General features: G+C 45.8%; 1 protein-coding gene across 5 annotated transcripts in view; it reads right to left on the bottom strand.

Moving 5' to 3' along the window:
- Positions 1-9,309: 9,309 nt before the first annotated feature.
- HERC1 (HECT and RLD domain containing E3 ubiquitin protein ligase family member 1) overlaps positions 9,310-23,166 on the bottom strand; it is a 341,682-nt gene continuing 327,825 nt past the window's right edge. For all 5 annotated transcript variants that reach the window (XM_073579381.1, XM_073579383.1, XM_073579385.1 and 2 more), the window contains exons 71-79: positions 20,369-20,507; positions 20,042-20,211; positions 18,731-18,900; positions 18,479-18,644; positions 18,283-18,359; positions 17,270-17,522; positions 10,404-10,556; positions 10,018-10,323; positions 9,310-9,900 (exon numbers count right to left, since the gene is read on the bottom strand). In XM_073579381.1, the coding sequence (XP_073435482.1) occupies positions 9,715-9,900; positions 10,018-10,323; positions 10,404-10,556; positions 17,270-17,522; positions 18,283-18,359; positions 18,479-18,644; positions 18,731-18,900; positions 20,042-20,211; positions 20,369-20,507 (1,620 nt within the window). In that variant the 3' untranslated portion in view covers positions 9,310-9,714. The remainder of the gene's footprint in view (positions 9,901-10,017; positions 10,324-10,403; positions 10,557-17,269; positions 17,523-18,282; positions 18,360-18,478; positions 18,645-18,730; positions 18,901-20,041; positions 20,212-20,368; positions 20,508-23,166) is intronic.

Below are 23,166 nucleotides of genomic sequence, written 5' to 3'. Positions count from 1 at the left end.
CTTCCAGCGCTACCGTCAGCGCTGCCAATTAGTGCCCCCCTCAGCCATCAGGAAGCAGGCTGAGTGAAAAACCTACAGCCTAGACTGGCTAGAAGCCAGGAGCTAAATTTCTGCCGGCTGAAGGGGGCCGCAGCCAGACAATGGAACAAGCGCTGCTGGGCACCAGATCAGCGCTCCCTCTCCCCCCCAGGGACCAGGACCCACTGCCTCTTGTGCGCGGACATGCTGTCTGGGATCAGCGCTCCCCCTGTGATACTCACGGAAGCAGTGTAGCAGAGCCGGAGTTGCGCTGTCATTAAAGGTATATTCCTCAATCAATCCTCCCTTTAGACGGGGATGGAGAGGTTGCCGCTTGTATCTTCATGATCCGTGTAGTGGGGCTGTAGCGCCATTACATGGGGGCCTTGTTCGGCTATATACCTGTCTCCGGGGGAGTAAACTTGAAGGTGACACTCCATTTGCCTCTTGCTGATGTGGGGAAATCGGGACCGTGCAGGAACAGTCGCCCCTAAAGTGAGCCCAGGCATGACCCCTTCGTCGCAGGAGAGGGTACGGGGAGGTAAACTCTGCGTTCTCGCCTGTTGATCGTTCGGGGGAGATCGGACTCTAGAAAGGATCCGTCGCCCCCTTCACTCCGTTAATTAAAAAATAAAAATTTACAGAAAAAATTAAAAATGAAAATAAAAACGTTGGGGTCTGAAACAGACCCAAGTGCCTCCTACAGACACTAAGCAAGAACTGGTTCAATCTCAGCCAGTGGGAGGATGTATACTGCAGAGGAGGAGTTAATCTGTGTCCCCCAATGAGGCGTAGGAGAAATATTTTTTAAACAGTGCACTGCCCAATATTGGTAAAGACTTCTGTCTGTTGCTCGATATTCTAGACTTGTGCGAGAGAATATTCTGACGAGTTTTTCATTTTCAGGGGAGCAACAAACAGAGTCCATTTTCAAAACTAATACAAGGTAAAATGTGGAGCAGTTGGCAAATCTAATTTTTCAGAACCAAACACTTGTTTATCATACAATTATTATTGCAAATACTTTGGTACGAAATTTGGCTCTTCCCAATATTAGTTTATTTATAACTTTCTTATTAAATCACAATATGACAGATGTGTAAATATACCTTTAAGGGACTGTAAAGTACTTTTATATTGATGACCTTTCCATAGTATAGGTCATCAATATGGTGGTGGTCCAATACCTGGCACTTCAACGTTCAGCTGTTATCACTCCTGAAGCCAGGAAGGTTGTGTGGCTGCTGCCAGGTAAAGCAGATCATTTTTTTAATTGAGAGAATATCAAAGTAATGGACAACCCCTTTGAAGCAGAGTTCACATGTCCAGTAATCATCCTTGAGAAAGGGATCCAACAATAATCAGTTATCATAGCAGGAGCAAAAAATTATTGCAGACAACTTTTTTGTCCCGTTAAAAATAAAATGTATTAACTTGGCCCTTGCAAAATTTTTGCACATTGGTCGTTGGGGGCGCAAGCAATTTCAGAAAAAGCAAGCTGGTCAAATGTAAGTGCATTTCATGAGCTGATGAACACAGACAGGTATTTATATATGTAGATTGGTAATACAATAAATTGGTTTGATAAGTAGAGGCCAAAAAATGTCTTCCGGCTGAGGTGCCACCTGCAGGTCATTGTGTCTTTCTGCAGGTTTATGAAAATGAATGTTTAAACTGTATTTAATGATAAAATCGTGAATGTGTGGTTTGGGTCTTTTCTTGCTGAAGGAAGCAAGTTTACCTTCAAATGGTGTATCATTTTGTGTGCGAAGTAATCAGCGAAAAAGCAGTGCATGTTTACAAATGTGTTTGCATATGTGCCTCACCTGCAGTGAAGTGTGCAATCCTCCAATTTGGTTAAAATAGGCTGGGCAAGCAGGAAAGCCCCCAAGGCAAATGTTTGGATTTGTTTGTGATGTCTGTAAGCAGCTTTGTGGTAGTGTGCTTTGGGGTACTGTGGTGCCACCTGCAGGTTTATGAAAACCACCATGGCTACTTACCGGTAACCATGGTGGTTTTCCCTTCACCCATGACAGCACCACCTGAGAGATTTTTCGAGACTTCGAAAAACACCTTAGGGAGGGACCACCGCTTGCAGCACCCTTCTACCGAAGGTTAAGTCAGCAGAGGAGGATAGATTTAACCTATAGTGCTTAAAGAAGGTTGAAGGTGAGGCCCAGGTAGCGGCCTTACAAATCTGTTCAATCGATACCTCTGCTTTTTCAGGCCAGGAGGTCGCCACGGCTCTGGTGGAATGAGCCTTGATGCCGTCAGGAATTGGGATACCACTAGCTGTGTAGGCTACACTAATGGCCTCCCTAATCCATCTAGCAATAGTCCCTTTTAAAACCCCATAGCCTTTCCTGGCACCATGAAAAACTACGAATAGGGACTGGGACCTCCTCCACTGGCTAGTGACAGATAAGTATTCTACGAGAGCTCTCTTAACATCCAGACTATGGAATTTTTCCTCCCCCAGATTTTTTGGGTTCTCGCAGAAAGATGGAAGGACAATTTCCTGGCCCCAATGGAAATCTGATGCTACTTTGGGCAGATAAGCGGGGTCTGTTCTTAACACTACCCTATCTTGAAAGACTTGAGTATAAGGTGGATTTACTGAGAGAGCCTGTAAGTCGCTTATCCTGCGGGATGACGTAAGGGCCACTAACAGGATTGTTTTTAGGGTCAGAAACTTTAGGGGTAGCTGACGTAATGGCTCAGACGGATCTTTTGTAAGGGCTTCTAGCACCAGGTTTAAATCCCAGGGGGCTATCCGGGGTATTGGGATAGGCCTAGCTCTATGGCAGGATTTAATAAATCTGGCTACCCACCTATTTGATGCCAATTTGCAGTTGTAGAGCGCCCCTAGTGCAGACACCTGAACTTTAAGTGTGTTCACTGCTAACCCCATCTGCAACCCTGATTGTAAGAACTCCAGGATGGCATTAATCGGGGGTTCTTTTCCTAACGGCCTACCTAAGAACTGCAGGAACTTATTCCATGTTCTGCCGTAGATGATAGTCATCAATGGTTTCCTACTCTTTAGCAGGGTGGCCACCAACCCGGGGGCGAACCCTCTATCCGTTAAAAGCAACCTTTCAAATTCCACGCCGTCAGATGGAATCCTTTGACCTGAGCGTGGAATATTGGACCCTGAGCTAGTAGGTCCGGGATTTCTGGCAGAACCCATGGATCGGAGAGGGACATCCTTCGTAGCAGAGCAAACCAGGGCCTTTTTGGCCAAAATGGAGCTATTAGAATCACCCTGGCTTGATCGTTTCTGATTTTTCTGACAACTGTTGGGATCAGAGCCACTGGGGGGGGAACACATAAGCCAGCCTGAAGTTCCACTGGATGTGCAACGAGTCCACTGCCCATGGTTTTTCTCTCGGGTTTAGAGAGCAGAACCTTTCTGTTTGCCTGTTGTGCTTGTTGGCAAAGAGGTATATCACCGGTTTCCCCCAAAGCGGAGTTTTTTTTTTGAAAAATGGACCGGTTTAGCGCCCATTCCCCCTGCTTCAGGGTATTGCAACTCAGGAAATCTGCTTCTATGTTTTCTGCACCTTTTATATGTAAGGCTGTCAAGGAGTGTAGGTGTTCCTCTGCTCTGCTCAGAATGTCTGTCGCCGCTTCCTTTAAGAAGTGTGATCTTGTCCCTCCTTGGTGGTTGATGTATGCCACTGCTACCTTGTTGTCTGACATGATGCGTACATTTCGACCCTGGAGTAGCGGAATGAAGTGACTTAGGGCCTTGCTCACTGCCCACAGTTCTCTCAGGTTGGAGGATGCTTCCCTTTCTTGACGTGTCCAGGAACCTTGACCTATGATGCCCCTTAGGTGTGCCCCCCACCCCGAGGAGCTTGCATCTGTTAAGATTGTATCTGATGTCTGTCTGTCCCACGGTATTCCCAAGGTCAGATTTGTCTCATCCAGCCACCAGTTGAGAGATTCTCTTGTTTTTAAGGAAAGCTCCAGCTTTCCTTAAAAAAGCCCTCTTAGCGATCTTTGTGCTGTTAGTATCTTCCCGCTGGAGTTGCCGGGTGTGAAACTGAGCCCACCTGACCGTCGGAATACAGGATGTTAGGGTACCTAGCAGGGACATTGCTCTTCTTAATGTCATACGTGGTTGGTTTCGACCCGTCAAGGCCAGATTTTGCACCTTTTCTATTTTGGACTCTGGGAGCAGACACTCTTGCCTTTCTGAGTCTAGTATAAATCCTAGGAAGGTCTGTTTTTTTTAGAGGTTGCAATTTTGATTTTTTGAAATTGACTATCCACCCTAATTCCTGCAAGGTGTTGATCACCCGGGTCAACTGCGCTGTACAGTGGTCTTCTGAGCTGCCCACTATAAGAAAATCGTCCAGGAATGGTATTATGACCGTATCGTGAATCCGGAGAAAGGCTGTCACTTCCGCTATGACCTTGGTGAAAACTCTCGGGGCTATAGATATGCCAAACGGAAGAGCCCCGAACTGAAAGTGCCTTAGTATGCCTTGAATATAAAGTGCTACCCTCAAGTATTTCTGGTAATCTGGGTGGATAGGGATGTGATAATACGCATCCTTTAAATCAACTACGGCCATGAAGCAATCTTGGTGTAGCAGCTTCACCGCCGTAGTTGCTGATTCCATCTTGAAGGTCGGGTTCCTTATCCATAGATTGAGCCGTTTGAGATTTATGATTGTCCTGAATGTTTGATCTGGTTTTTTTTTTATCAGAAAAAGGGGTGAATAGAACCCCTTTCCTTCCTGTATGCGTGGTACCTCGGAGAGTACCCGCTTGTCTATCAGGCTCAGGATTTCTGTTTCTAAGGCCACCTGCTCTTCGGTCACCTTCCTGATGGGTGTGATGACGACCACGGGTTTTGGCTGACGAATAAAGGGAATTTGCAGGCTTTCTGTTAGGATGGTCAGGATCCAGGCATTGGAGGAGATCTTTACCCAACCCTGGAAAAAGAGTGCCAATCTCCCCCCCCACTGGAATACTGGCATCACTGTAGCGACTTCTTTGAGGTGGAGGTGCCTCCACCAAACATAAACCCCGATTCTTTTTTTCTCTTATCCTCCCATCTTCTCCTGTCAGCGGGAGGACGCCCCCTATTGAATCTCCCCCTCCGAAAGGGCTGTCTCCGTTGATCCATAGGGAATCTGGGGAAGCCTTTTTTCTTATCGCCGGCTTTCTCTAGAATATCGTCCAAGTTCTTGCCGAACAAGAATCGACCATCGCAGGGGAGAGAGCATAATTTGGCCTTGGACTGAAAATCACCCGGACAGCCCTTAAGCCATAACGCGCGTCTAGCAGCATTTGATAGTGACACTGCCCTGGCTGTCATCCACATAGAGTCCGCCGAGGTATCGGCCAAAAAAGCTCCTGCCCCGTGCAAGAGATACATCTCCAATAAGATTTTCTCTCTTGGGACCCTTGAAGCCAGCTTTTCTTCTAACTGCTGCAGCCAGATCATGAGGGAGCGTGCCGTGCAAGTGCCCGCTATCGCCGGCTTTAGTCCTTCTGCTGTCGCTTCCCATGCGTGCCTCAAATATGAGTCCGCTTTCTTGTTTAGCGGGTCTCTAAGAACCCCTGCGTCTTCCAGGGGCAGGGCCGACCTTTTGGAGGACCTGGACACTGCTGCATCTATTTTGGGGATTTTGTCCCATATCTCTGCATCCTTATGATCAAAGGGATATCGTCTTTTGGAGGTGGATGGAAGGGCCCCCGATTTTTCGGGCTTTTTCCACTCTTTCTCAATAAGTGCCTGGATTTTCTCGTTTACTGGAAAGGTTCGTTTTTTCCTCTCCGGAAGCCCCCCAAACATGACGTCCTCTAGGGTTTTAGCCGCCTTTTCTTCCTGTAGGCCCATTGTAGTTCTAATGGCCTTTAGGAGGGCGTCTGTGTCTTCTACAGGGAAACATGGTTTACCCCCCATGTCACTTTCTGAGGAGTCTGAGGATGATTTTTCCGCCTGAGATGACTGACGCGGAATCCGAGGGGGAACTAGGGGAATCTTTCTTGCTTTTTTCCCTTTTTTCAATAGGGACTTAATAGAGCCTTCCATTTCTGACCTTAGGGCAGATATCAGATTGGCGGCGAAACTAGGCGCTTCCTCCGCCATAGTCCGCTGAATGCACGAAGCACAGAGATCTTTCCCCAATCGGGAAGATTTACATATAGCACAATCCCTATTGTTCTTCTTGCTTCCCGCTTTTCTGGGCCTTTCCTACAGGGTGAAGCATACAACAGAAGCCCCTATTAACATAATGCTAACGTTCACGAAGATCACTCACCACCCAAAATCAAGGGTACCGGACTCGGAGGCTGCGTCGGAGCACGTGACCTGCGCTCTTTGGATCTTGAGGAGTCCCCCGACCTGCAGCTGGGGCGACTGCTGCTTGAATGGCTTCCATGCTTTCTGCCAGAGGGCTGAGAGGGAGGCAGGGACGCTGAACGTTCCTGCTTTGACTCCATGTTGCACCGCCCGTTTGCTGCTGCCTCCTCTTTTTAAATGACGCGCCTCCGCTCAGGTGAGCGTGTCTCTCCCCTCCCCCCTGCGACCGCCGGCCGACCGCTTCAGAAAGCCGGCCGGCGTCGCACCCGGCGCCATTATACCGTCGCCTTTTTCGGACGTCAGCCGACGCACCCAGCATGCAACGGCCGGAAGAAGCCAGCGTCTCTCCCCTGCCATGGGGATCGAGATGCGGCCTGCGCGAGGGCGGCGTGGTGGGTGCTTCCCGCAGCCCCGGGGATCCCACCAGCGCCCGCACGAACCCGGAACCCCGGGGACTGCGCGTCCAGCACCCGACGGCCGACGCTACAGGTGAGACACCTGTTCTTCCCGCGCCGGGACGGGGCTGGGTTCCTTTCCTTTTCTTTGCCCATGACAGGCACTGCCGACAGTGGGGTTCCTTCCAGGACAGGAACCCAACTGAAGCAAACTGAAGCGGGGGAGAGGTGCCACCCCTTATGTCTCAGTAGGTTCCTGTCCTGGCGGGGCGGATCCCTCTCTCAGGTGGTGCTGTCATGGGTGAAGGGAAAATTAATGTTTAAAACTGTATTTTGTGATCAAATCGTGGATGTGTGGTTTGTTTGGCTATTTTCGTGCTAAAGTGGGCAAGCTTACCTTTCAAATGGTGTATCATTTGTGTGTGTAGATGCAGCATGAACGGAGATACAAAGTAATCACCGAAAAACAGTGTTTAGAAATAATAGATTGGAACTGGACCAATTTATTGTTTAACATTGAAGTCTATGGAAACAGATTCGTATCAAAAATAGGACTTCTGGACATGTGTAAGTAATGTGTTGCACTTTGCACTGCAATCTGTCATCCAAATACCAATTCTCATTTGAATGCATGCTCGGTATATTCTGTTTGAATCCAAAAACAAAAATGTCAGGCTCAATCAGATGCTTTATGAACCCAGATATTACTGTCTTTGTGAGTAGTGTATTTGGCTTTTGGGTGAAATTTCAGGATGAACCTAAAATGCACTTTATCCTTTTCAGGTGATCTTAATGTGACCTTCTCTAAACTTTTGAATGCACTTGTCCAACTGTTCAATGTTTCAGTACTTTTTGCACAACTGCTGCTCTTTAACAAGGAGCTTAATGGCAAAATTCACAGTCCTCCATATCATGTGGTCACATTTTGAGACAAAAACAACACCTAACAATTGATCAACAGTACCTCGCCATTGCGAGGCTTCAAACAGGATGTTCTCAGACAGAAGTGGCCACTGAGCTTAGTGTCATCATCAGTTTGCAGGAGAGCTACAGAGAGACTGAAAGAGTCACAGAAAGACATAGAAGTGTACATCCTTTGGCCACATCCTCCACTGATGACCGCTTTGTTGTGAATAATGCCATTAGGAACAGGATGATGAATGCTAAACAACTCCAGGCAAATTTAAAGGAGGTGAGAGGCACCCAAGGGTCACGTCAGACAATTCGAAACAGTTTACATCAGTGTAGTCTGTGTGCTAAACAACCTGCAAGGTTACCTGACTGCTCCACTAAGCATAGGTGTCATCGTCTTACACGTGCCAGGGAGCATCTACGCAGAATGAGGGACCAGTGCTGTTCACCGATGAAAGTCGATTCACACTGAGCAGAAATGATGGCCGCCAACAATGTTGGAGATGTCAAGGAAAGCGCTACGTATCAGCTACTGTTGTCACCAGACAAGCCTTTGGTAATGTTACAGTATGGGCAGATGTGTCTAGTCAATACAGAACTGCCCTACACTTTGTGAATGGTACAGTGACCATTAATTCCATGGTGCTGTACATGAGACGGGATGAACTACTACTATTAGATGAACATCATTAATCCATTCATTGGGCCTCTGCATGAATAACATAGGCCTAATTTAATCTTCATGGAAGACAATGCTCAGCTGCTGGAGACTGGGGTACCTCAAATTGAGTGGCCTGCACTTTCTACAGATCTGAATCTCATAGAAAACTTATGGGATCAGCTGAATCACCATGTTGAGGCTTGTAACCCTGCACCGCAGAACCTCAAAAACCTGAGTGCTGCCCTTCAAGAAGAGTGGGATGCCATGCCTCTGCAGTCAATAACTAGACTTCTGAACAGCGTGACACATCGTTGTGAACCTGTAATTGATGCTCAAGGCCACATGACAAGTTATTGAGACACTGACATTTTTTGTTGGGGTATACACAGTTGTTGGCTTTTGTTTCAATAAATTGTTTGAGACGAGGAAATCACCATTGTATACTTCTACTTAAATGCCCTTCTTCCATGATAAAATATCACTGGGGTGAACTTACGTTTTCCACAAATTTCAACCGAAAGCAAAATATCCCTAACTTTTTGTGAGTACAGTACTTGCGCCTAAAACTAGATAGGAGCAGATTATTTCTCGCAAACTCGGTCCTCGATCCAGGTGAGTGCTCTCTACCTGTGGATGGGAGCTGCGCGAGTTTCCTTATCCTCCAGGATTCCAGGCTCATCTTTTGATTACCTGGGCTGGCAAGACATCAGCTGTGCACCACACAACCAGGGAACATGGAAGCTCAGGAAATTAGTGCAGTTCCTGTGCTCCTAGGGTAAAATATTTGTACATACACTCACCTAACGCAGGCTCTGCACCTCTGTACTAGTTAGTCGTACTATCTTCATGCCCTCGGCTCTACAAAAACACAGTGAGGCACTCATTGGGAAGGGCTGAATCTCTGCACCCGATTATGTTTTGTTTTTGTTCTGGATATTTTTCCCCAATGTATATTAAATATTGTGTATAAATTCTCACATAACTCCATGGAAACACAAGCGCACAATCCTTCTGTTGGCTTTATTATTTTTTTTCCTGCATAACTAATCCTGCACAGGCAACTTCCAAATTAAAACAAAATAAATAGGAATAATCATGTAAAACTGTTCTTGGGGTGAACAATAAGTGCACCAATGTACAATATTCAAGTACAGCACTGACCAGGGAGGTCTGGACAACCTTTCCAAATCCCCTGACCAATTACCCTGTCCCTCAACAGAAAATCTGCTCTCCATGCATCTTGTATTCAGCGAGTGAGGGAAGGGCTGGTTCACTTTACCTTAGCTTACAATGACACAGAGAAATTAAATTAAAACAAATCTTCTCTGTTTAAAAGAAAAAAAAATTGCAGGTGTAAAATGCCTGATGGTTCTTCGCTTCTGGAGAGCGGAGAATTAAGGTAGAATTTAGTAGTCTGTATCTGATCCTTCTGTATTATCCACATTACGGGATAACATATAATTGTCCATGTCGATAGATCGGCAGTTGTTGATTGCATAGCGCAGACGTTCGGCCATCACTGGCTGACTTGAGTATGGAGGGAGTCGAAGTTGAAAGAAGCATGTCTGTGAGGTAGGCAGACTGTCGTGAGGCTGTGGAGGAGATACCAGTCAACCTGTGTTACCATAGAAAAACTAGAGCCAGACGTTTATCATGCGCCAAACAACATGGTTGTTTCCATAAATAGAATAACTAATAGGTATACTTACCCTATCAACCTTCATGATCTGGAAGCGCTGCGAAATGTCCGCGGTGTTCGCTGGAAGTCGGGACCTGCCAGAAACAAACCTCATAAACAAGACTCGCTCCTCATTAGAAAATTCATCCAGGGTCTGCCAGAACCACTGCACGAGCTGGTGCTGTTCATCGACCTCTCGGTATCGCACCACTTTCTTCAGAACTTCCACCGAGATCTCTGGCATCCCACACACCATCTGTTCTAGCTGCCGGGCAGTGAGAAGTGACAGGAGGGGAACTGGCACGATCCATGACATTCCCTCTCGCACTGCGGCTACCTGGCATACAAATCAAAGCCGTATTAGTTTACCATGAGTTACATATTTCTACTGCTCCAGTGACATTTTCAGTCACTCACCTGCCGGTCCATTTCATGGAGTCTGTAATCGATTGCTCGCTCTACATATTCCTTGCGATTAGAAAAGGTCAGGGGTATGCTGTTCCCTCCAGGGATAATGGGCACCATTTTTCCATCAGCGCTTTGACCCACAAAAGAATCAAGGGGTATCATCTACAAGGAGGTAAGATCAGAAGAATATAAAGAACATTTACGAAGTGAAGAATATTCCCAAGATGTAGAAAACAAGAAGGTTTGTAAGCTAACAGTACCGGCTCCTGTAAACCAGTACATGTACCAATACTTTTCTGCCCTTTCTTGTTACCTGTACTCATGGCTAACAAAAATAATGAACAATGAGTCACACATTCAATGAATTCTAGCATGGCAAATGGCTCTAATATACTTAAAGGGGACCCATTATCTCCAGGGAAACTGCATGAAGCAAAAGACGACCAAAATCTAAAAAACATTTCTCAAATATAATGTAGGAAAAGTAAAACATCTCCTCTTTAGTCAGGTAATTAAAGTGCTAGCCCTTTAATTGAAGGAGCCAGGCGCTGGCCTCTCCACTGTCTCACTTCCTGCTTCTGAGCTGGGAAATACCACTATGTGGAGGGGGTGAATCTGCAGCTTGTAAACACATGACAAGATCTGTGCTGCTATCTTCATGCTGGATGTAGAGCTAAATGTGGAAAGGTGTAGCCTTGTATATTATTAAAAATCAAGAGATGAAGAAAGGAGGAGACCAAGAAGTAATTCCGGTTAGTCTTCTCTTTATTGTAGCTGCTGAGAAGTGAGGGAAAGTGGGTTTAATTTGTAACTTATTGGGATACATTGATGTTTGTTCTGAACATTTGGCGATTTCCTCCTTCATCTCATTAGGGGACACAAACCATAGGTGTTATGCTGCTGCCACCAGAAGGCTGACACTAAGTATTACAAAGGAAGTTAGCTCCTCCTCTGCAGTATACGCCCTCATGCTGGCTCCCAGAGAACCAGTTCTAGCTTAGTGTCTGTAGGCGGCACACGGGTCTGGTCTTCAGACCAAAAACTCTTATTTTCTTATTACATTTTTTATTTTACTTTTTCCTCGGATGAAGGGGCGACGGATCCTTTCAAGGCTCCGATCTCCCCGAACTATTAACAGGTGAGCATGGGGAGTGTCGCCTCCCCATATCCGCTCATGCGACGTGGAATGCCATGCCTGGGCTGATTTTTTTGGGATGACAGGTCCCTTAAAGGGCACCGATCTCCCAACACCCTTATCGGACGAGCACGTGGAGTGTCGCCTCCACGTATCCTCTTCCGCAGCAAGGCCTAATGCCGGACATTCAGCCCTGACCAATCCTAGAGGATTTAACCCCTTGGATGTATGGAGGCCCCCTTTTTGGCATCCGAGTAGCTCCCACTGAACCACCACTGTTAAAGCGGATGGTACAAGGAGGTGGAGGGTCCCTCTCCACCTCACGATTAAAGGGATGGTGGATTGAGGGTGTTCCTGCACCATTCTAATTACAGCTCCTGACCTGCATAAAGAATCCAAATCCGGGCAGGGTCGGTGAAGAAGCTGCAGCAGTAAGTGGCTGGGTCAAGGGTAGCAAAGGGGGGCCCAGGTCCTGCATCTGTCCGTGGTTACCAGCACAAAATTTGTTCCCCGTCGTCAATCCAAGGCCGCAATCCGGATCTCATCCCTGGGTGTCACAAGCTGCGTCCGCGGTCCGCCAGGTGCACTCAGGCCGGCGCCAGAAATTTCCACTCCGGCGTCAGCCCATGCTAGGTCGCTGGGTGTGTTCCGGCCGGCGCCAAACATTTACTCCCCGATGTTGGCCCAGGCTAGGCCGCACTCCAATACTTGATTTGGGAGTGTCACTATGCTCTCCCGCCGGGTGCGTTCCGGCTGGCGCCAAAAATTTACTCCCCGGCGTCGGCCCAAGCTAGGCTGCAATCTTCAAGATCCACCCAAAGGCTTTATGGTGCAACGGCAGCTCCGCCCACTTTACAGGCGCTTCTCGTTCAGAACGAGAGGTGCCTTCAGATACTCTCGGTGGCCATCTTGCTCCCTGGCAGCAGCCTTGCATGCGATCCACTGCAGGGACACACTAACCAACTATCTGTGCAGCTTCCCCACTCTATAACCAGCAACCATCTCTTCTCCAACAATCTCCAACAAAGGAGCGCAGAACACCGGGGAGGACTATCGGGGACGCAGGACCTGGGTAAGAACTGAGCTGCAGTACATATATTGGCCCTTCAGCTGCACTAATTTCTTGGCAATCTCATCTATTAAGCCATATTAGCAGGGAGACATTGGGGTACACCATGTCATTCTCTGTTGGGGCCTAAGGTTCCCCACCACTGGTCTAGGGGTATGATTCATGCTTTGGGTGCGAGAGGTCCCAGGTTCAGATCCCAGACATCCAGAAAAGCTAACAAAACACATGCAGTGTTTTTAACCTCATGTGCCACTTGCCACACGGCGTTGTCCCGAGGACAGAGTTCACCACTCTACAAAGCCTATGATCTAAAATGCGCTCAGGAGCCCCCCGCTGCTACTGACCCCAGTGAACCTAGTCCCGCTAAGAGGGCTTCGGCACTGCGCAATCCATGGCTTCACTGGCCAAAGTGATTGAATCCCTTCAAGACCCCTCCACGGGTCGGTCTGCCTGTGTTAGAAGGTTCCTCTTCTACGAGGGAACAGTCGGCCAGCAGGGGTCATTCTCAGTCACAAAATACTCAGACGCCTAGGAAATGGATCAGTAGTACGTCTCCCAAGCCCTCTCGCACCTCGGCATCTGTGAGTTCCGTTTCTCGCTCCCACTCACCAGGGGTTCGTAGCGATCAAAACCCTCACTACGAGTCCGTCATGTCTCTAGACCTGGACTCGCCAGGGTATCAGGTGTCACCGGATTCTTTCATTGAGGCCGCCAACTGAACTTTGAAGGTTAAAAGAAGTTTCTGTCTCAGCTCGGTGTCCTTCATCCAAACGTCCTCATAGGGTGTCTGGGAATCACCTAGACGTTGGGTACATAGTTCACCAACATAAGGAACGGTCAGACAAATGCTTCACAGGGCAATAGCCCCATGGGACAAGATATCCTTTCTCTCCGAATTTAAGGAAGGACTGGGATGGCTCCTCTCCAGTGAATCCTCCCGTATCTCGTCTGGCATCCAAAACCCTCTTTTCCATGCCAGATGGATCCTAGATTAAAAATCCCACAGATCGTCATAAATGGTCTCATGGGTGGATACTCGGACCAAATCCTTTCAGGACAGCATTATTCCCATGCGACAGCAGACCTAGCCAATCAGATCGCGCTGGCCGGGAATTATTTTGTGCACGCCCCTCTGGATATGGCTAACTGCGCTTCTCGGTCAGCAGCAAATGGCATCACGATCTTAAGGTCACTGTAGCTCAGTGAATGGAAAGTGGACTCCACGTCCACAAAGTTTCTCACATCTCTTCCTTGTCACAGCGGGCATTTATTTGAGGAGAAGCCGGATCAGCTTATTTTGACGCTACGGGAGGGAAGAACAAATTTCTTCCCCAACAAAGGACTAGGCATCCCTTTCAGCGTCAACAACAAAATTGAGTTTTCATTTTGTCCCTCAACATTTTGGTTCCTTTCTCGTCTTCCAAAAAAAAAGGTAAGGTAGCCCAGATTCTCCATTGGGCATATCCCCAGGCGTGAGAAATTCGGCACAGGTTTTTCTTACCCGTCAAAGTCTTGCCTTGGGACAACGGTAGCTTCATCTGGAAGTCTTTCATCAGATCTGCATTTAAGGACTCAGGCCTGGTTCTGATGGCTTCAAGATTGTACGCCAAGATATTTCACTTCAGAGCTCGGTCTCAGGATCCCAAGACCATCGAGGTGGATGCACGGGTCTCTCCGTGGCATCAGTTTCATCTTCCGTACGTGTTTTCCCTCGCCTTCTTTACTCACAACGGTCATCAGGAAGATCAAAGCAGAAGGGACTCCAGTTATTCTAATCGCCCTGGCTTTGCCACGCTGGGCATGGTATGCAGAGTTGGTGCAGTTCGTCGCTGATGTCTGTTGCGACTGCCGGATCATCCAGTTTTGCCCTGCCAGCGTCCGATTTGTCATGAGATCTCAGGGGCCCTGAGTTTAACGGCTTGACCATTAAAGCCTGGGTGCCATCTCAAGCTGGGCTCTCTCATCAGGGGTTTCCCACCATGATTAGTGCTTGGCAGCCTGCATCAGCCAGTATCTGTATCTATCACCTGTTATCCATTTTTGCATGGTACAGGGACTACGGACGTTCTCTGTCTTCTCTGCTTCCTCCATTTTGGCATTTTTTTTTTTTTTATAGACTGCCCTGAAATCAAGCTTGGCGATCAGCTCTCTCAAAGGCCAGAGCTCAGCCTTATCCGTTTCATTCCAGCGCAGGATTGCGTCTAATCTGCAAGTGACGACTTTTCCTTCAGGGGGTCTCCCATGTGGTACCCACCTATAGGATGCCGTCAGAGGCCTGGGGGCCTTATTTTGATCCTGGGCGTTGTTCAGCAGGCGCTTTTTCGAACCATTGCAAGACCTCTCGTTGCTAGCCTTTCTTGTCGCAGTGACATTGCAGGGTCGTCTATCAGGCAAGTCTCAGAACTGGTCACTCTATCCTGTCGACTTCCATTCCTTGTTTTCCACCAAGACAAAACAGTCATTGAACCATCTCCGTTCTTTTTTGTTCAAGGTGGTCTAGTCTGTCCATCTTAATGAGGTCTTTGTCCTTCTCTCCATTTGTCCAACACCAGTACAACAGGAAGGATGAGTTCTTCATTTCCTGGATTTAGCAAAGGCTCTCAGGAAGAGTGTCTCGAAGAAGGCGCCCTTCAGTAGGTCGGAAGCTCTATTCATTCTTCTGGAGGGTCTCAGGCATGGTTTAGCCGCTTCAGGGCCACAAGAGCCAAGGCATTCGCCCGGCTATTCAAAAGTCCTACCGCTCAGAGGCACGCCTATCCCAACAAGGATTAGGGAACACCTTACTCAGGTGGTAGCCGCTACTTAAGCCATTCGGCATTGGGCGTCAGCAGAACAGGTCTGTAGGACTACGACTTGGTACAGCCTACGCGCTCAGACTTTTTCAAATGCAGCCCTTCACAGGTGTATTCTGCAAGTGGCTGTAGCACAACTTTGGTCAGTTGGTGCATGGGGTTCGATCTGCTATGTGGGTCCCCACCCAGGGACTGCTTTGGGATGTTCCATGGTCTGTGTAACTCAATGAGGCGAAGGAGAAATTGGGATTTTTGTGTGCTCATCGTAAAATCCTTTTCTCCGAGCCTATCATTGGCGGACACTGCACCCACCCTGATTAATGGCTTTGTGATTGCTCTGTAATGCTCTGTAATTTGACATGTTATACTCTTATATGTTGCTAATGATCTCCTACTGCTTTTGCACTAAACTGGTTCTCTGGGAGCCAGCATGAGGGTGTATACTGCAGAGGAGGAGCTAACTTCCTTTGTAATACTTAGTGTCAGCCTCCTGGTGGCAGCAGCATACCACCATTGGTCTCTGTCCCCCAATGATAGGCTCGGAGAAAAGGATTTTACGTTGAGTACACAAATATCACTATTTTTGAGAAAAAGAGCAAATGGATTTTTCCCTTTTATTCTACGGACTACGGCAGCGGTCCCCTATCTGTGGCCCACAAGCCAATGATATGTGGCTCAAGGCTGTCTGCCAGCTGGGTGCATTAGCACCAGGTCTAGCAAACCGCTGTGAAGTGCAGATCTCCAGATGATGACTTCTCTGTGTAACCCTGCACAGATGAGCAGATCTGGATGTACACCTACTGGCCATGGAGGTGGAGAAGTTAAATATGGTATGACCATAAGATAATGCTGCCATATATAGTTGGGGTGCTTGAAGCTGGATGCGCTTGTGTTGTGGGAGTGCTTAATGTAAGAATACTGAATGGGGCTAAGGTGGGAACCCCTGGCACAAAGTCTCGGTTTAATTTCTGGGGGAAGCTTTGACTATCATACTGGTAATGGGGGGTACTGGGTGTCGCTACTCTGAAAGCAGTACATGTGGCACTGTTAGAGCAGATTGTGGCTATTACATTAAAAAATGTTGAAGACTACTGGACTAGAGACTCTACAACAGACATTTAAGCTCACACTGATAAAATTAAAGTAAAACCAGGGTCCCTGAATTAATGAAGAAAATCCTGTGATTTGCCAATGACGGATCTTGGAGAAACGTGAAAAAAATTTAATTTACTGTGACTTCTTGTGTCTCTCAGAACTGATGGGCAATTGATAAATAGTATTGCAGTTAGTGCAAAAATGACAGTTGTTCCTGTTCTCGATTAGAAGTGAATAGCATAAAAGGGAATCTTCAGTAGGCTTTTGCAATCTCATCTGAGAGCAGAGTAACGTAGGCAAAGAGAAGCGGAATCCAACGATATCGCTTAGATTACTGGGTGCAGCCATTCCAACACAAATCAGAGCTTTTAGACGTCACATGAAGCAGAGCTGAGAAAGCAATCCCCACCCACGCCAGGTTCTCTAATGTAGTCCGACAATGTTATCATAGTGATAAATCCGACATATAGTAAACAACCGCACACATTTTGAAAAGTGACACATCCCTGAATTCTGTGTTTCAACCTCTCTCTCCTGTTGTCTTCAGATTACATAGCAAAACCCTGCTGACAAATTCCCTTTATGAGTTCATACTGCACAGGTACGCCTATTTCTTACACCTATGTAAGCAATATTTCCAATACTGTCAATCTGATATATCATAACAAAGTGGCCTTGACAAACAGAATTTTGACAGTAGTTAAGTGATTGCGTATATAATCCCCTGTCTATGACAGTGCTGGGTAGCTACATTATCAAATTCTCATTAGAAGGACTAGAGTACCTCATGGAAGGTCTCCTCGGTGATGCCACTGTCTTCAATGTGAAGAATGCTATTTAGAGTCTGCACATATAGCAGATCAACCTCCTCAAGGTCCTCTAGAGTTAGTGGGATACAGCACAGCTGTTTCCATACCAGGGGGGCCAGATGCAGATCAAGTGGCTTCTTTGTACGGATAGCTACGCCCATAAGGATACCAAGGAACTTGAACTGCATAAGATGCTCATCCAGTCCAGCAGATGGGTTAAACAAGAACCTTTAGAAGGGTGAAAGAGCTCTATTAAACTCAGTACAACATAAATACGATAAAAAATACTATGTTAAAAATAATTAAGGTAATTGCATAAGTAAGGCCTGTTTCACACACCCGTTTTTCCCCATCAGTCAAAATCCGCCGTTTTGCAAAAAAAACAGATCCGCCATTTTTCTTGGCGGATCCGTTTTTTCCCCATTGACTTGTATTAACGGCGGATCTTGACGGATGGTCATCCGTTCGATATGTTTTTTTTACGGATCCGCCAAGATTTTGCCGCCCGCTGAGCGGACAGGACGGACAATGAAACGTTTTTTCCTCCGGCTGGATCCGCATTTTCTATTGCGCATGCCCGGGAGAAACGCCTGTGTCGGAAATTTAACCCTAAACTCAGTTCTGGCGTCTGAAAAAAATTCTCTCTCTCTCTGACGGATCCGTTAAAACAACGGTGCCAAACGTTGTGGTCAGTACAGGAACGGATTCGTTGTCCGCCATTTTAGCGGATTTTAACTGACGAAAAAAACTGATGTGTGAAACAGGCCTACGCAATAACTAGTCTTCCAATGAAAACTAGATCAGTTTACAAACTAGAATGCTATAAGTAAACCATGAAGTGAGAAGAGTAAAGCCGATATAATGCTAAATGACGTAGAGGTCTGTCCAAAGTAAAGTGTTTATGAGTAAAAGCTAGAAAGTAAAATAAAATATAAGTGTTTCAGATTGCAAGTAGTATCGGTAAAGAAATAAAAGGTAAATGCATTACCTGTCTCTATTATAACCAACTTCAGCTGTTGCATTAGGGGAAGGAATAAGAAGATCAACCACTCCAGTTTCCAGCTCCTAGCAAAAGCACAATAAAAAAATATAGATATATCACATGATTTTTCTAAAGTGTAAAGGTTCAGTATCATATGCAATTTATAGATGTGAATAAAGGTGCTGAGATCTCAGAGACTCACCTGGCACATCTCAGTGATCGTATCATCAAACACTCCCCCTGCATCATCTGCACCCTCACCCACCAATTTCACCTTCCAGGCCCGAGATGGCAGACGCAAGTCAGATGCATTCAACTTCACTACCTGGCGAGCAATCTGCACAAATATGGGTTTACACTTTCTACCCCTGAGAGGAACAAAGAAAAATTAAAACAATGTAGCATAAAGATCAAAGTGATCGTAAGAAAAGGCAAGTAGTAACAGAACACAAACCTGGTTGAGATCCTCTTTACAGTAATTTGAGGTCCATAGTTCTTTCCCTGAACCATCGTTTTGCCAATAGATCGGACCATGGGAAGTGTATAAACCCTGGGTGCCAGTAGGGGTCTCAGCTGGCCCTGTACTATACCCCATGTTCCAGCATTGTAGTGTGATGTACTACTCTGTAAAGATAAAAAAAACACATTAGTATAGCAGGGAAAAGTTAAATATAAGCAGGAAAAAAGTAATAAGTATCATGTGGTAAACTTTCTTGATATATGTTTAAGTATATTTTAAAGGGGGAGTCCAGTCCAAGAAGCAAAGTCTGCAGTCACTTTGTGAGACTGTTGAATTGTGACAGTGTGCAATGGCACACTGTCATGATTCCTCAATTTGCACACATACAGTCATAGGTCGACTGGACTTCTGCACTTCTATTAAGAGAAGTTTGGTGACAACAGTTGACATGTGACCGCAACTAAGCAAACTGCATAAATACATGTGGCCACATGACCACCAACTGACAAATGGAATACAAGTCTAAGACATTGCTTTTTAGACCAGATAACCCCTTTAACATCTTAAGGACTGACATGCATTTAAAGAAATATGTTCTGATGCACAAAAACACTGAAGTCGCACGACTTCGCCCCCACTATATCAGCACTCTGGTATATTCTGAAAGCAAAGCAAAAAGAGACCAACATAACAGGGGACAAAACAAACTGGCACAAGCAGTAACATATGGGCGGTGATTCAGCACAGCCCCAGCCGGAACTGGCTGACCCGCACAAAGCCGAGATAGACAAAACCAGATCAAATGCAAACAGAGTAGCAAATGAACCACTTAGCTGAACATGCAGGGACAGAGCAGGAGACATCAGACCTCAGGAGGCACAGGAAGAAAATCACCAGCAGGGATAGAATAGAGGGAGTCGGCTGTCTTAAATCCCAGTCCGAAACCCTAGATCTCCAATCGTCTTGCTCATTATCAGGTGTCAATCAGATCAGCTCCACTACCTCCAGTAACCACCAGAGGGAGCTCAGAGAACTCGCAACCCCTCTGTCAATCTGACCAGCTCCACTACCTTCAGTAATCACCAGAGGGAAGCCAGAGAGAGAATCCACAACAGCATCCGCTGTACATTGCACTGGTGCAGCTTCTGCACAAAACTTCATAGAGTATATGTAGAGTGTGATGCACTGGTTTAATCATTGACTTTATATCAGCAATGACTATAGTCAGAGACTGACAAAGAACACTTCATACGACTGGTGGTTTTTGCTCATCATTAGAAATATAGTACTGTATAATCTGTGTACCTGGTTGTTGGGGCTAAGATTCAGTAATCTCCAAGATGAATACATAAGATCAGAAAAATGATAAAGTAGGCGCAGTCTTGCTCTGACTGTGTGGGTACAGATGTCCTTTAGAGAACTGTATTGGGGTGGGACAACATCAGGGAGGCCCAACTGCAGTGGCACTGACACACCTAGAGATGCAGTAGTTAAAAAGAGATAAAAGCTCAGGCTAAAACCAATAAAGCAGAAGATCTTGACAGTTTTCCTGTACAGTCAGATGAAAAAAAAAAATCAATAAATTAGATGCAGAAATAAATGCAAACAAAATAAGATTTTTGCCATAACAACCTGGGGCACGTGGTGGTACAGGAGTAGCTGTCCATGCCGCACTGTGACATCGTCCTGCTGAGATTTGGCGAACGTTCTTGCCTTGTAATGCTGTGACCAAAGTGGGCTCACGGACATGATTGGTGTGACCAAGGCCAAGCTAACAGGTAATAATAGTAAAATTGTCAGATAAGCTGTAATCCATGAATCTTTCATGAGGCTCAAAGAAAAAACATTTATACTCAACACCCACTAATGACGCTGGGAACTGAGCACTTATAAAATAATTTGCTGTAGCTATATGAAATAGACCAACGTTGATCACAACCTCAGTATTTTTTCTATAAATCATCTTCCCTTTAAATGGATTTCCCCCCTTTGTGGACATTTTTTCTTACTTAAATGAATGGATGCAATTGGGGGTAAAAATAATTTTTACGATTGGGATTCATTAATCCCCGGCCTTTTTTGTTTTCCGCTCCCCTTAAATCACAGAGCCATAACTTTTTTATTTTTCCGTCAATATGGCCATGTGACGGCTTATTTTTTGCGGGACGAGTTGTACTTTTGAATGACACCATTGGTTTTTACCATGACGTGTACTCGAAAATGGGAAAAAAAATTCCAAGTGCAGTGAAATTGCAAAACAAGTGCAATCCCACACTTGTTTTTTGTTTGGCTTTTTTTTTTGCCAGGTTCACTAAATGCTAAAACTGACCTGCCATTATGATTTTCCAGGTCATTAAGAGTTCATAGACACCAAACATGTCTAGAATCTCTTATCTAAGTGGTGAAATTTTTTTTTCAAAATTTGCTAAAAAAAAAAAAAAAAAGCGCTATGTTCCGAAACCCGTAGTGTCTCTCTTTTTTGTGATCTCGGGTCGGGTGAGGGTTTATTTTTTACGTGCCGAGCTGACGTTTTCAATGATACCACTTTAGTGTAGATACATTCTTTTGATCGCCTGTTAATGCATTTTAATGCAATGTCGTGGCGACCAAAAAAACTTATTCTGGCGTTTTGATTTCTTTCTCGCTACGCAGTTTAGCGATCAGGTTAATCCTTTTTTAATTGATAGATCGGGCGATTCTGAACGCGGCGATACCAAATATGTGTTGGTTTGATTTTTTTTTTTATTGCTTTATTTTGATTGGGGCGAAAGGGAGGTGATTTAATCTTATGATTTTTTTTTTTTTTTTTTTTTTTTTAAATTTTTAAACTTTTTTTTTTACTTTTGGCATGCTTCAATAGTTTCCATAGGAGGCTAGATGCTGCCATAGCGCGATTGCCTTTGCTGTATAGAGGTGATGCATAGATCACCTCTATGTAGTTGAATTACAGCATTGCTATGATAGCCGTCCACTGGGTGGCGCTCATAGCAATCTGCCATCAACCACCATAGAGGTCTCGAGGAGACCTCAGGTTGTTACGGCGACGCATCGCTGACCCCCGATCACGTGACGGGGGTCGGCGATGCGCGTATTTCCAGCCGCGCGCCGGAAGCTCTAGTTAAATGCCAGCTGTCAGCGTTTGACAGCGGGATTTAACTAGTTAATAGGTGCGGGTGGATCGCGATCGTTTAAAACAGCTGACATGTTGCGGCTTTGAGGTGGGCTCACCGCCGGAGTCCACCTCAAAGCAGGGGATACTGCTAGCTGACGTACTATTCTGTCAGCTGGCAGTAAGGGGTTAAATTTGGTGCACCGTTTGCCTCCTATAGTCACTGCAGTATATTATTACTATTACTGGCTCGAGAATGAGTTAACAGGGTAGGCCATATTATCTTTATTGTATCAGATGCATTAAGGGCATGATTTTTTGGCACTTAATATACAGTAGAGGTATGACAGGTTCTCCTCCTGCTCTTGTCAGTACAGCTTTCCTCAGACTGCACAGCTCTCGGCTCCATACAATGGCTGCTGATGGAGGAGCATGTGACCAGACCTGTCCAATAGAAAACCTCATAGTGAAAACTGCTTTTCTATTAGAGGAGACTGTTGGACAGGTCTTGTCACATGCTGCTACACCAGCAGCCATTGTATGAAGAGAGCTGTGTGGTAGGGTGTTTCATTTTTCCGAAGTTATGATTTTCATATGACTTTGCTTGAATCCTTGGTCTAAGTCATCTAAAAGATCCATGTAAAAAATTTTAGCGAAATCGATTAATATTTAGGGGTTGCACACTTTGATCACTTTTATCTGAAAGTACTGAAATTCATGAAAATGTATCATCGACATCACACTAATGTGTAAATTGTGTTTCTATTATGTTTTGCAGGTAGTTAAACTGAAAATGAGTACTAGAATGGGAATTTGGTTACTTGAAAAGGTGCCTGGTGGTGAATTTTTGGGAGCTCGACTCCCTTCAAAGGAACAAGTGCTTTTAGTTTTTATTTACCATCACAAGGAAATGAACGATTATTGCACAAAAAAGGGGGGAGGGAGACAAAAAGCGCAATAGGGTCTTATCCACGTTACAGAGGACAGTATATCTTGAAATATGCTCACCTGGTTAGGATGAGATAAAAGCGTGTAGGTAGCGGCTGCTGCAGATCCACAGGTCTTCAATGACCAGAAGAAATGATAAATCCAAAGGGAATCCGTAGTTATATTCCGCGCTGCCGCTAAAACAAATTCCAGGAGAATGCTGTATGATTCCAGTGGTTTTATTCTACGCGTTTCAGGGGTCTCATGCCCCCTTCATCAGGAAATACCGCCAGGTGGATGGCAAAGGCCATATGTGTACTCAAAATTGTGCTATTCACTAAACAATTGCATATTTCTAATACCGAATTGAAAGGAATAAGAAAAGTAGCACGTT

This window comes from Dendrobates tinctorius, unplaced genomic scaffold, assembly GCF_039654945.1.
Source record: "Dendrobates tinctorius isolate UK_male_01 unplaced genomic scaffold, ASM3965494v1 ptg000062l, whole genome shotgun sequence".
Taxonomy (NCBI): domain Eukaryota; kingdom Metazoa; phylum Chordata; class Amphibia; order Anura; family Dendrobatidae; genus Dendrobates; species Dendrobates tinctorius.
This window is presented reverse-complemented; position numbering and strand designations above follow the sequence as displayed.